The 13,409-nt window shown below is 54.9% G+C and overlaps 1 protein-coding gene across 1 annotated transcript; it reads right to left on the reverse strand.

Annotated features, from left to right (window-relative positions):
* Window positions 1-368: 368 nt before the first annotated feature.
* On the reverse strand, window positions 369-13,172 carry TNFRSF1A (TNF receptor superfamily member 1A). The gene is made up of 11 exons (XM_032391037.1): window positions 13,155-13,172; window positions 12,698-12,860; window positions 5,178-5,331; window positions 4,806-4,934; window positions 4,435-4,584; window positions 4,129-4,207; window positions 2,450-2,523; window positions 2,216-2,323; window positions 1,884-1,912; window positions 1,431-1,707; window positions 369-1,277 (listed from the first exon to the last, which is right to left on the reverse strand). Exons 2-11 carry the CDS (start codon window positions 12,734-12,736, stop codon window positions 961-963), a joined length of 1,356 nt encoding a protein of 451 aa, XP_032246928.1. The 5' UTR covers window positions 12,737-12,860; window positions 13,155-13,172; the 3' UTR covers window positions 369-960.
* Between the last annotated feature and the right edge of the window lie 237 nt (window positions 13,173-13,409).

The following is a 13,409-nucleotide window of genomic DNA, read 5'->3' on the forward strand; positions in this document are numbered from 1 at the left end:
CATTTCTCCCAGAGGAAATCTCTCCCCGAGAGTGCTGGTCACCACCCCACCCCTGGACTCTACCTCAAGGACCACACTTTCCACTAAGAAGCCACTCCGCCTCTCCTGCTCAGAGGGCTTTGGGATCAAGTGCTGTACATTTTTGTACCATAGACATACCAGAGCCCCACATAAAGTCGTGCATAAAAATGACTGCCTGGCTAGATGAGGGTGGGAAGAAAGAGAACCTGATGGGGAGGGGCGTGCTCACAGGCTACTCCTTTGTCAACTGGCATCATGGTGGTGGGACGTCTGGCCCAAGCTCAGGGCCTTTCCCATCCCACCCCATCAGGAGCGGGTCTCTGCCCCGGCCTCCCATACCCACCACTCAGAAGGACCACCCCCTCCAGGAGCAGAGCTTTAATTCCAGAGTTTTAGTGTATTTACAAAAGTCCACAGCTCCAGCTGGCGTCCCCATTGTTCTGTGCTCGCCCCTGCCTTCGGACAGGTCAGCTCACTCTGTGCTTGTCCAAACAGGGGGCAGAGGAGTGCCCAGTTTCTATTAGTGTAACATAATTGATACAAACATTGCTTATCTACTGTGAAAAAGGCCCAGGGACCAACCAGAGGCCCCTAAGCTGCCCTGCTTGGTTCTCCAAACCCAAAATGGGCGGTGTCTCTGCAGCCACAAGCTTGGGCTCCTGGCACACTCAGCCACTCTCAGGATCACACACACACACACACACACACACACGCCTGTCACACACACAAGGCTGAGCCTCTGGCAGTGCTCCGGCAGCTGAGAAAATCTATGTACACTGAGAGAGTAGCACCAAGTAGGTGGCTGACAGCCATGCCTGCCCTTCCAAGGCCCCTGTCCAGAAAAAAGTGTCCGAAGGGCATCTTGCACGGTCTTTCCGGGCAGCCCCGCCAGAAGGCATCGGTCCTCAGGGCAGGCCCCTGCCGGGGCGGGGCGTGGCCTCATCGCAAGAGGCGGGGCGCCGGCGAGAGGGAGGCGGCGGCACACAGCGCCTCCTCGATGTCCTCCAAGCAGCCGAGCAGGTCCATGTCGCGGAGCACGCGGCCCAGCAGCTCCAGCGTGGCCTCGCGCCGCGGCGTGCGCCGCCGCCAGGCCGCCAGCATGCTGTAGTGCGCCTCCCGCAGGCAGCGCCCGTTCTGCAGCTCCAGCCGCTCGATCTCGTGCTCGCTCAGCCCCAGCCGCCGCACGAACTCCTTCCAGCGCGACGGGGGCACGCCGTCCACCACGGCATACAGCGTCGCCGGGTCCGCTGGGTCGGCTGCGGGGAAGCCGGCGGTGAGCTTCCAGCGGCGGCGGCGGCGCCCCGGCCCGCCCCCCTGCGCCCCGTGCCCCGCCCCCTGCCCCCGCCCACTCCCCGTCCGCGCACGCGCCCTTTAGGAGCCCCGCCCACCTGCTCCGTCTAGGAACTCACTTTCTGGGCGCTGAGTGTGGGTGCTGTCCTCCCACTTCTGAGCAGGGGTGGGGATGGGGGTGGACGCTGGAGCTGCGGTGAGGATGGGGCCGGCCTCCTGGTAGGGTGAGGCCATCTCTCCAGAGACTGATGCAGCCCTGAACTTAGACCAGTCACTAGGGGTGAAGACGGACCTGGGGCTGAAGGTGGGGTTGGGGATGGGACTGAAGCCCGTGGTGGGACTGAAGCTCGTGGTGGGACTGAAACCTGCAACCGAGGCCAGGGTCTCAGGCTCCCCCTAAAAGAGAGAAGGCACAGCATTAGCAGAGGAGAGGAAAAACAGCCCCAACCCTCTTTACTCTGGAAGGGCGTGGGACTAGAGGGAGTTAGGGGTGGCCGAGGGTCATTTGGGTATCACAAGATTATAATGGACCATCAGGGAAGATTGGGGGTAGGTTCCTAGTTTCATCTTACCTCCTTTGTAGGTGTCGATTTCCCACAAACTGAGAAAAAAGAAACAAAGCGTCACAAATTTCACTTCCTCTCTCAGCCCTGGCACCCATACTGGGGCTGGCCGTGGGGACTTGTGGTGACATGCTTCGGGGCCAAAGTGGCCCCAGGGACAAGAGAACTACTGATGCAGTGTGACCTCTCACAAGCCATCAGGGCCGCCTCCTGCCGACGGGATTCTCGGCAGCAAACGAAGGGGACACTCCTCATTTCCCTCAGTGCTGGTCCATCTTGCCCACTCACCCTCCTCCCACATCCCCGCCAGCATGCTTTCCCCTCCCAAAGGCCCCACTCACCAATGGAGAAGAACCTGGGCTTCTGCCATTGGTAGCGGCACATTACACCAATGAAGGATAAAACGCAAATGCCAAAGAAGATCACCAGGGGCAACAGCACTGCGGTACCTGGAGACAAGGCAGACTGTGGTCAGAGGAGGGGATAGCAGGAGGCAGCAGGGCTGGCTGGGTAGGTGGAAGGGCAAGGATTAGGACAGGGCAGGTGAGCATGGGAACCGGGTGATTTGTCCTCACCTGGGTCCTGAGGGACCTTAACCGTTTCCACGGGGGGTAGACACCACTTCGTGCACTCTGTGTTTTTCTTACAGCTAAAAGAAGAGATAGCACAGGTGAATAGGGGCCCTCCCATAAGAGGAAGACGGGGGGTGGGGGGGGGAAGACAAAGAAAAAGAAAAAAAACTCCACCTCATTGCAAATTCTTTGCTTTACGAATATTTTAGCTCTCTCTTGATATAATGGAAATTAAACCTCTCCTGGGAAATTAAACCTTTCCTGATGCAGAGGAATGAAACCCCAGTTAATCACAAAATCATTTAATTTTAGAACTGGTCTTGAGGAGGCTGTGTAGAAAAAAATTAAAAGCGGTGAGAGGCAGGGCATGAATTCCAGCCCATTCATTGGCTAGCAGCGTGAAATCCAAGCAAGTCATTTAACCTGTAAGCCTTAGCTGGCCCATCCACAAAATAAGGCTCTTACCCACCTGCCAGAATTGAGGAGTTAAGTGAAATCAGTCTGCCTGACATATAGTAAGTGCTCAGTAAATGGTAATGGTCACTGAATCGTTTTACTGATGAGAATCCCATGGTAAAGAGAGGCTGGAGAACTTTTTCTTGAGATAACACTGCTAGTGACAATCCCTGACTTTGAGAGAGGGGTTAAACATGCATGTGAAAAATTTTAAAATACATATTGTTGGGGGCAGCCAGAGAGCACTCTAGAACAAGCGCATCTTCCCCCATCGGGAGTTGTCACTGGCAGCGTGGAGTGATGAGAACCCCATGGGGGGCTAGAAGGAACTCAGGGGAAGGTGAATGCTCAGCAGGAATCTGAAAGCAGGAAGAGGCACTTTTGCCCACCTCACAAGCTCATGGTGAGGACCTCATGGAATGAGTGTGAAAGCTCTTTGAAGCAGCAGAGCGGACTTAGTAGAAAAAGAGAAATAGTTCGGTGTCAGACACTTTGTAGCCATACAACTTGCCAAGTGGATGTCATTAGCCTTACTTTAAAGTTGAGAAAACTAAGGCTCCGAGATGTTAAGTAACTTGCCCAAGGTCACACAGCCCAAGTGGCTCGGCTGAGATTTAAACCCAGGTCAGTTGAACTTTAGAGCCCTCAGAGTTCCTTCTTTGCAAGCGAGTGTGCAAGACCAGGCTCCGTGGAGCCAAAAGAGGAGGCCTGAACAGAGACTGGGGAAGAAATACCATACTGCAGCAAAGATGCCATCGAAAGTAAGAAGACTCATTATTTACATACTACGTACACACACACACACACACACACACACACGGAGCTGCCAGGTAAATCATGATACATCATCAATTGTTAGATGCAGTCTGATTTCAGAGATGTGAAAATGAGCGTCCTAGAATCGATGAACTGTAGTAGACCCTGTCACCCCACAATCCAAATGTCTGAATTAAAAGAACTGCAAATCCATGAAGTATGCGCTCTATTCCCAAAGACTTCTTCAGATTTTAGGAGCAAGTCCCCCCGTGGTTGGGAGGGGGGTGTGGGAGGAAGGACTGTCTGATGTTTTGACACTAAGTGTCAACCACTCAAACAGCCAGTAAAAGCCAGAGCATCCTGGGGTGTCTCCCTTGCCCTGCTGGTGGCTCTCACCGGCAGTCACCGCACCCCACCCCAAACCCCCTCCCCACCCGATCCGGTGCCCAGCAGATGGCAGAGATACTCACTGAACACAAGAGACGCATTCATTCTCTCTTAGAAAGAAGCCCGCGTGGCAGGTGCACACGGTGTTCTGTCTCTCCTTGCCTGTGGGGAGAGATGCAGCACAGCTAGGAGAGAACTGCCCTGCACCCCAAGGATCACGGGGAAAGCCAGGAGGGGCAGGAGAGTGGAGGTGGTCCCACAGACTTCGGGAGTGGGAAGGAGGGGAAGTGTTGCATCAGGGAGCGGGGGGCACAGAGGCAGAGAGCTTCCTCCTGAGCCGGGGCCACCCTGGGGCAGGGAGGGGGCTGGAGCGGGAGAGCCATGCTCACAGGAGATCTGCACCGTGCCATTGGGGCAGAGGCTGCAGTTCACGCACTGGAAAAGGGTTTCACTCCAGTAATGCCGGTACTGGTTCTCCCGGCAGCCGCACACAGTGTCCCGGTACACGGTGCAAGGAGAAATCTCCACTTGGTTCATTTCTGGACAGGGGAGGAGATGGGGTGTGAGCCCCTGCCCCACTGCAGTGTGTGTGTCTTTCTCTGCACACACGTCCCCACCCATGCACTCACCCATGCACGCACATTCCCGCCCACACCCACCAGCAGAGGTCTGTCCGCCCTCACGGGGACAGGCGCGCACCCTGCTCTAACCAAGCCAACTGGCGCTCTGTTTAGAGCCCTTGCCGCTTCCTGAGACTCACCTTTTCGGCATTTGGAGCAGCTGAGGCACTGTCTGAGGTGGTTCTCGGAAGCTGTGAAGGTGCCATTTTCACATTCCCTGCAGTCCGTGTCCAGCCCTGGGCCGGGACAGTCATTGTACAGGTAGGTCCCTGTGAAGGGGTGGCAGGGTTAGAGCTCAAGGAAAGAGCCCCACGCTAGAGAGAACAGCCAGGGCCACCCTCCTCCCCAAGTCTCTAACAGAGGAAAGAAGGGAGAAGATCCCAGCCCAGGAGAGGCAGCAAAGTTAGGAGACTGGAGGTGAGAGACCCCTAGGTTCTAGAACCTCTGTAAAAGGCAAAGGAAGAAGCAGGACCGCATAACTGAGCAGGTTCACTGTTACCGCATTCTCCTACCTTTGTGGCACTTTGTACAGCAAACGGAATTATCTCGAGGGTGAATATATTTTCCTTGGGGACACAGAATAGCTCTCTTCTCCCGGTCCCTGAGGTGAGGGACCAGTGCTGTAACCCTTAAGGGGTATATTTCCACCAACAGAGCCAGGAGCACCTGGGGAAGAATCAGACAGAGGAGATCCCATCAGGAGAGGGTGGGTGGGAGCCTTAGAGGTAGCAAGTCCAAAGCCTTCCCAGCTGAAGTCCTTTCTCAGTGGAACATTCTCCCCAGGCCAGGCCACTCCCGCTCACACTCAGTGTTCTTTCTCTAAGCTTAGACAGCTGGCCCCATGTGATCCAGTGCTTAATTCTTCCCTAGATGTTCTATGGACTAATTTTTGTCCCTCCAAGTCAAGGCTATAGACCCCAAGCCTGGGCTCTATTTTATCCTTCTTTCCCCATAGCAGCTAATAGTGCTGGACACGGGGCAGGTGTTTAAGGCATGTTTTTTTGATTGAGAACTGGCAGGTTACCTCAATTATGGCCTTTCCTTCCAACAAGTAGCCCTAAGGATTGGGGTGGTGTTTTTCCATCCGGGTGCTATGTTCGTAGTGTATTCACTTTGTGAACATTCACAGAGGTGAACAGTTAGGATCTGTGCACTTTCCTGGATTGTGTTATACCAGCAAAAAGGTTTTTTATAAAATCGGATTGGTGTGGAAGTAAGTGATGTTTCTGTGGGCACCATTCCTGGGGAGTGGGCAGAAGCAAAAGGAAGAATTTCTTTATAAATCTCTATCAGAACCTCACTTACGATTTTGTCCTCAGACTCCAGGCCACATCCCCTTCTACCACCAAATCTGCACAAAGGCCCCAGGCTGGCCAGGGCAAATGGGGAGGGGAATAAAAGGGAAAGTTGTGGGTCAGGAAAGAGGTTGGTGACTGACGAAGTTTAGGGGCAGGCAGGAGCGGACAAACGCACGTAGGTTACACGCAACTAGAGCTGGCCAGAGGCTGGTGTCCGGCTCAAAGGACCATCAAGTCTAGAGCTGAGCACGGCTCAGGGAGTCCTGCAGCTGTCTGCACACCAGGGCATGCTGGGAGGCATGTTTTACAGCCTCGGGGCAAGCCCAGGGCAACTGAATCACCTGCCCAGTTCTGGCTGCAGAGCCGGGGACAGCAAAGCCAGGAGTGTGGGGAGCTCCAACCCAGACTTTGCCCCTTGATCTCCTGTCAGCCTCGTTCTGGCTTTCCCTGGGTCTCGATTTGGTTTTCCCTCTGCTATAAGCGCCACTTTATGTAAAGATAAGAGGATGTCCTCAAAGTGTGTTAAACACTGGGGAGCAACAGATCACAGAAACCCCAGTCTGGGACAGGAGGGCATCACAGCCAACAGCCCAGTAGGCAGGCAGGTGGGCAGGTGGGCAGGTCATGCTCTGAGGCACCCTCTGGGGGACGCCGCAGCCTGGAAGCTGGAGCCTCAGCCTCAAACAGAAGCCACCCTGAGAAACACAGCAGCAACACCCCCCCACCCCCACCCCCCGCAGGGCTGGGCTCCCCTACTCAGAGGGCAGCACCCTCCTTGGCCCACTCCGGAACTATCTCCCCTGAGCAAGACTGGGGCATCCAGGGCAACAGGAAGAGTTTGGGGTGGTTATGGGAAGACCTTCCCAATCCTGAAAATGTGGTTCCTTTCCCTGAAGAAGAGCTCCCAGCACCTAAGGTTACTGGCACTTGAAATTCCACATGGGCCCGCCCACCCCCCACCCCCAGGAGCAAAGACAACCAGCAGAGACAGAGTCAGGGAGAAAAACTAGGGGCTCCAGTCCCGGGACAGCCTTGGTGGGGACCTTTTCAGGGCCCACCGGCCTGTGAGGTATAAGCTTCCCGGGGAGCGAGAGAGGGAGGGAGAGAGGCTTTCTCAAGCCTAGTGTCTCCCTCCCTCTCCAGCACTTTGGGGGTTAAGTCAGATCCGGGAAAGGGAAATCTTTTCCCAGCAGCTCCGCCCAGTGACTCAGGCCAGGGAGGGAGGGCATCTAGGGGAAGGGAGTGAGAACCAGCAGCTTCCCCAGCTCCTCAAGGGTCATGAGTCAGCACAAAGATTGAGGGACCAGCCAGCCATTAAGACCCCAAGTGAGCCCTTCCTCCTGTGGGCCAGGCTCTGCCTCCAGTCCCCACTAGGAGTACGCTTCCTCCCCCTCCCCTTCCTCCTCAAAAGAGCCAGGCAAAGGACCCCTGTCCCACTTGGCCCACAGATTTCGGGAAATGGCTCCCTCTCCCATTCCATCCCAAAGGGAAGTCTCCTCAACCCCTGGCTTCCTCCCATCGGGTCACTACCCACCCCTCCCTGAGGGGCCTCTCAGCTCCTTCCCGCCCCTCAGCATCCTTCCTTTAGACCAGGCCCCGCCCTGGCTCCTCCTCCCCATTCAACCAGTCCCCAGCCGACAGGCCTTTTCCCTGGGTTCTCACAGGAGCCCCCTGACACTCCCCAGTTCCTTCCAAAAGAAAGCAAACCAAGGCCGCCCTCCCACCCGGGGTTCACTGCATTCCCACAGCCTGGCTGGTTCTGGCCAGTGGGGTTGGGGTTGGGGACCTCCCTGAGGTCCCCAAACAACCCTTAGGAAATAAGGCCCGTTCTGAGTCTCCACAGCCCGCCCCCAACCAAGTCCACTGGCAGCACAGGAAACATTCCAGAGCCCTGAACGCCCACGTCCAGGAGTGAGGAAGCAGGCGAGAAGAGATGTAAGACAGCCAGCCTCTATTTCCCAGGGTTCTCATAGCCCCCAGCAGCACCCCAGACAGCCCTCTCTGACCCCTAGTAGCCAGGGCCTCAGGCCCCCACCACTGGGTACCGTTTGCTGGCATCAGCTGGCTCCAGGGAGCAGGTCCTCAGCAGCTGTATCTTGCAGCTAAATTAGGAGGTGAGCAAGCTCTGCGCCCCAAGACCCTAGCCAGCCTGCACCTGTCATCTGGAGAAGGGGAAAGGCAGGAAGCTGGGAGGTGCCTGAGGAGAGATAGTTGAGGGGGTGGCCCAGCACCCCTCCAACTCCCCCACAACTTCCGCCTGGGGAGACTTTAAAGTGTGACTTCCTGTGCTGGGGCTGCAAAGGGGGCGGAGAAGCCAGAGAAGCGGAGAGAGCGACCCTGTGGTCTAACCCTGACCCAGCACCTCATGACCTTCGCTGTGTCCTTCCCCTGCATTAATTTGTTCATTAAATTAAAACGTGTTTGTTCTTTGAATGTCAAAATCTTTGGGGAGCTTACGACAGCTTCTCCTCCAAGAGCTCAGTCAGGATCCCACCTCCCTCCCCTGAAGCCCTCCATTAACGCCACTTCCTCCACTCAAGCTCATTAGATGCTCAGCCCCCTGTGAACCTCAATACCATGAATTAACTATATCTACTTTGGGCTCTTATTATAATATAATTATCCTGGGTGAGTAGATAGGATCTCCCCAAACAGACCATAAACTCTATGAGATGAGCGATCAGAGAGAGTGTATGGTCAGAGATGGTGTCTTATCCTCCTGGGTATCTTCTCAGCTCCCAAAACGAGAGGAGCAAAATAAGTATAGACTGATTGGCCGATCTAACAACTCATCTGTGCTCCACTCCAGTTGAAGCCAATGCTTCCCAGAGAGGGAAGTAGAGAGTCAGTGCCCCCTTGTAAGAACACACTTATCTCCAGGGGAGAGTTCTCAAACCATGCCCACTCCTTCACACACACACACACACACACACACACACACACACACACACACACTCCCCCACTGGAGAGTCTGACGAGTGTTCCTCTCCTTTTGAGCATCACTGGTGACTGAATGCAGCCCATATGAATGATACGAAGGCAGATAAGAGTTGGAGAAGCCCTGCTCTAGCCTGTTAGGTGCGCACTTCACCTGGCTGTTCCAGAACCCTTAACATGCCCCACACTCAACGGATCCATCTCCTGGTCTAGACAAATGTCACACCACCAACTTCTCCGCACCAGTGCCGAGAGCTCTGCTACCCTTCTCTCCTCGAGGCCTCCCTGTCCCGATCCTGCGGCCACTGGGTCTGTCGGTTCATCTTGCCAGTCCTTCTTCAGTGATCTCAGTCTTGTCCATACCCATGGGTTGCCTCACATTTGGATTATTGCAACTGTCTTCCAGCAGACTGTCCAGCCACCAGCCTCTTTCCTGCTCCAATCCATCCTACACACTCCTTTATCTGTGTTCACGCTTCAGCCTGTAGCCACATGTGTGGGAATCATCTTCTCCAGAACCTGACCTGGAACATCATTTCCACAGGTCACTCTTTCCCTGGATGAGTACTTGCAGAGGTCCCTCACTGCTATTCTGAACACGTTCCCAGGCACCATGGGCCCTCAGAGAACTGTTTCTGAATGAATGAATGAATGAATTCCTCTACCTGGGACCACATTCAAGATTCTCTCTTCATCCCCTCCCCCACTCCCTCTAATTTTCTCATTCTCATTTCTTCTTGTTCCTCAACATGCTCCTTCCACTCCAGCCAAGGCGTTCTCCTTCCTGCCACTGCCACTCCCAACACAAAATCCCACCTCTCCCTTCCCCTACTCTCCCTCCAACCAGTCTATCTTCTTTCTAGCCACCTGCCAGTCAGTGACTTCGAATCTCAGCCCCAAATCCACTTTTCTATGAGGTTTTCCCTTCCTCATTCCATCTGACCAATGCCTGTTCCTTGATTCATGCAACAAAGAGTTAGGGAGCACCATCTAGGCACCAGGTCCCATTCGGCTGCTAGGGGTCTATAGCGAATACACTGCTCATGCTGTCCAGTTCTCAGCTGGGTCCCTTGTAGGCTCTTCGGTCTAGGCAGGGAGTGCTCCTGGAGCACTGCAGCCAGAGTTGAGGCAGCTGGATGATGCTCATTCCCTTCTCTGGTTCTGCCTCCCATCGGTGTTCTAGGACACTACATCAAAACGCTTTTGTGGGTATTCCCCCCCCCCCCCCCCCCCCCCGCCCGCCGACTGTTCTGAAACCATTTTTTTGCTGCAGGCTGTCTTGGCTCCCAGACTGTAAGCTCTTTGAGAACAGCAAAATCCTATGAGCTTTGTCACAGTCTCTCCAATATTCTTCCCCACTATCCCCACACACACGGCATACTCCTGTGCTCAGCATTGCCCACCGAATGGTGAGCAATTGAAAAGCTCAGACACCTCGAAAACCTTCTGTTTCCCTTCGGGCTCCAGGATGAGCTCAGGTCCCTTCCCAGTCACACTCCCACAGGGGCTGGATGCTCCACCCCAGCCCCCAAGCACTTTCCTCTATCTGTTCAGACTACCCATACCCTCTGTTTTCCAAACACAGTAGCCACCAAGCAATCACTACCAATACTACTAATACTAACAAGACAAACCTAACATTTATTGAGTGCTTTCTATTTGCTATACTTTATTTCTCTACTAGAATGTAGACTCCATGGGGGCAGCGATTTTGTTCACTGCTGTCATCCCAGCACTTAAAATAATGTCTAGCACAGACCCAGCACTTGCTAAGTTGAATACTTAACCCACAGTTGACCCTTGAACAACGCAGAGGTTAGGAGCGCCAGCCCCCCACTTAATGAAAAATCCATGTATAACTTTGAATCCCCCAAAACGTAACGACTCATAGCCTACTGTTACTGGAAGCCCTACCGATAGCAGAAACAATTGATTAACACACATTTTGTATGTTATGTGTAGTATATACCATATTCTTACAATCAAATAGGCCAGAGAAATGAAAATGTTATTAACAAAATCATAAAAAGAAAATACATTTACAGTACTGTATTTAATGGAAAAAGTCTGCACGTAAGTGGACCTGCGTGGTTCAAACCCATGTTGTTCAAGGGTCAACTGTATATCAATTTATTTAATCTTCAAAACGACATTATGAGGTAGTGTTTATCACATACGTTTTAGAGATAAAGAAACTAAGACATGGAAGGTTCTGTAGCCTGCCCAGGTTCAGGCAGCTAGTTGGTGAGGGAGCCAGGATTTGAATCTAAGCGATCTACCCCTAAAGAGAGAAAAGAAGTAAGAACAGGCAGCTGGAGGGGGGCGGAGGGAGCCTGGGAGAAGGACAGTCTTGAGAGAAGTCAAGAGACGGGGCTGGGGAGACAGGAGGTGGGACAGTGAGAAGAATAGTGAGGCCCAGATGGAGAGAGGTGCTGCCTGGGAAATCAGGGTCTAGAAATGTGGACTCCAGCAGAAAAGACAGGGAGAGGGAGGAACCAGAGAGAAAAAGTTTCTTTTCTTCTTTTTTATTTATTTATTTATTTTTAATTATGTTCAGTTAGCCACCATATAGTACATCATTAGTTTTTGATGTATTGTTCAATGATTTATTAGAGAAAAAGTTTCAAAAAAGGAGACCGTCGTGGGGAAACTGACAGAAAAGGAAGGAATGCTTAGGAGAGACAGCACAAGACCCAGAGGAGAGGACAGTGGGGATGTAGGCCGGGAAAGGGCAGAGACCTAGAAGAAACTGGCCAGCGCAGGCCGGGAAAATCCACCCCAGTAGGTGGGAGACAGGGGCTCAGAGTATGGCACAGAGTGACTCCAGGACAAGCAGGGAGATCAAGGATACATTGAAACGAGGCTGAGGCACAAGAAAGGGACATTTTCCAGTGACGAAAACAACTTTCTACTAACTTCCCCAAACCAAGCTGTAAAAGAAGAAACCAAGACATTGTTGTTTAGGCCTGTGGGAAGGGGGCTGGAAGGCTGGCACAGGGACGGGGACAAGGCACCAGGTGGAGGTGGTGCTGGTTGTCCAACAGAAGCCACCCATCTAGAAGCTGAGCCAGAGGTAGAGGGTGAGGGATGCCTCCAGGTGGGCGTCCTGGCCCTGGGGAGGGCACTGGGGACGCTCTCCATGGGGTTGCCCTGCCCCTACCCAGTTCCCACTCTACTCCCAAATACCCCCCTCCACACAGGCACACACACACACACACACAGCATCCCAAACTTACCCACCAACCCATGTCCATTCCCGGACTCAGTTTCCCCCTTCACTAGCATCCAACTCCTACCCTCTGCCAGGGTTTGCTCAGTTTCCCCCTTCACTAGCATCCAACTCCTACCCTCTGCCAGGGTTTGCTCCAGGGTTTGCTCAACCGGCAGCCTCCCCTCTCCCAGCCCCACACACACCGGCTGGCCAGCCCACCAGAGGACAGAACTCTGAATCATCGGGACTCCGAGGCCTGAATGTCCTTCTTCCACTCCTTCACTTACTCTCCCGAATCTGCCCCACCCTCGGGGATCACCTGCCCCCACATTCCCGGCCACCTCCTGGCCCCAGCAAACTTCCTTGGCTGTCCTCGACTTCTCTTTCACTGTCCCCCTGGCCTCCGACTCAGGGCCGGCGGCCGAATGGGGAACCCGAACGTCTGGCCGCGTTTGAAGTGGGGCCACGCTGGCCCGAGGCCCCCCGGGAGGCCGGGGCGAGGGCCCACTCCTGCGGGGCGGCGCCCTCCTCTCCCCTGCCCCTCTCCCCTCCCCCCAGCCCACTCGGCCCTGGTCGCGGGGCTCACCAGTGGCAGCAGCAGGCCAGGCACGGTGGGGAGGCCCATGTCCGGCCAGCTGTGGCCTCTCACTCCCCCATCAGGGCTCAGGCAGTGGCGGCGGCGGCGGCGGAGTCCGGGATGCGCGGGCCCGGCAGGTCCCGAGAGGAGCCCGGGGCCGTGGGCAGGGGAGCTGAGGTGGAGACCGGGGTGAAGATCACGGCTCGGTCGCGGGCCGGGACCTCCAACCCCAAAGGCCAGAGCTGGAGCCCGAGTCCTGAGAACTGGGAGAAAATTAAAGCCGAGAGGAGCGAGGAGGTGGGAGGGCAAGGAGAGTGGCAGATGGGGTGTTGCAACTGCGGGACAGGAAGAGCCTGGGGGCGGAGAAGGGAGGAGGCGGGAGGAGGGGGCGAAGGGCTGTAACCCTTTGGAGCTCAGTCTGAGGCGCCCGAGTCCCAGATCTGGCGGCCTCGGGCCCCCAACTCACCAATCCGACCCCTCCCGAGCCAACGCCAAGGTGCATAAGCCCCTCCCTCCTCACTCACCCCGTCACCCGACCTTTCCCACGTGAACAGTAATAAACCAACTCAGGGCTCTGGAGTCAAACTCACTGGGTTCCAGTTCAGAAGGCTCTACTTTTTAGCTGGCTGGTCCTGGACCAACAACCTACACCCTGGGAGTCTGTTTTCCAATTTGCTACAGGGAGAGAACCTAGCTCGGGGGGGGGGGGGGGGGGGGGGGG

This window comes from Phoca vitulina, unplaced genomic scaffold, assembly GCF_004348235.1.
Source record: "Phoca vitulina isolate PV1807 unplaced genomic scaffold, GSC_HSeal_1.0 scaffold59, whole genome shotgun sequence".
NCBI classification, from domain to species: domain Eukaryota; kingdom Metazoa; phylum Chordata; class Mammalia; order Carnivora; family Phocidae; genus Phoca; species Phoca vitulina.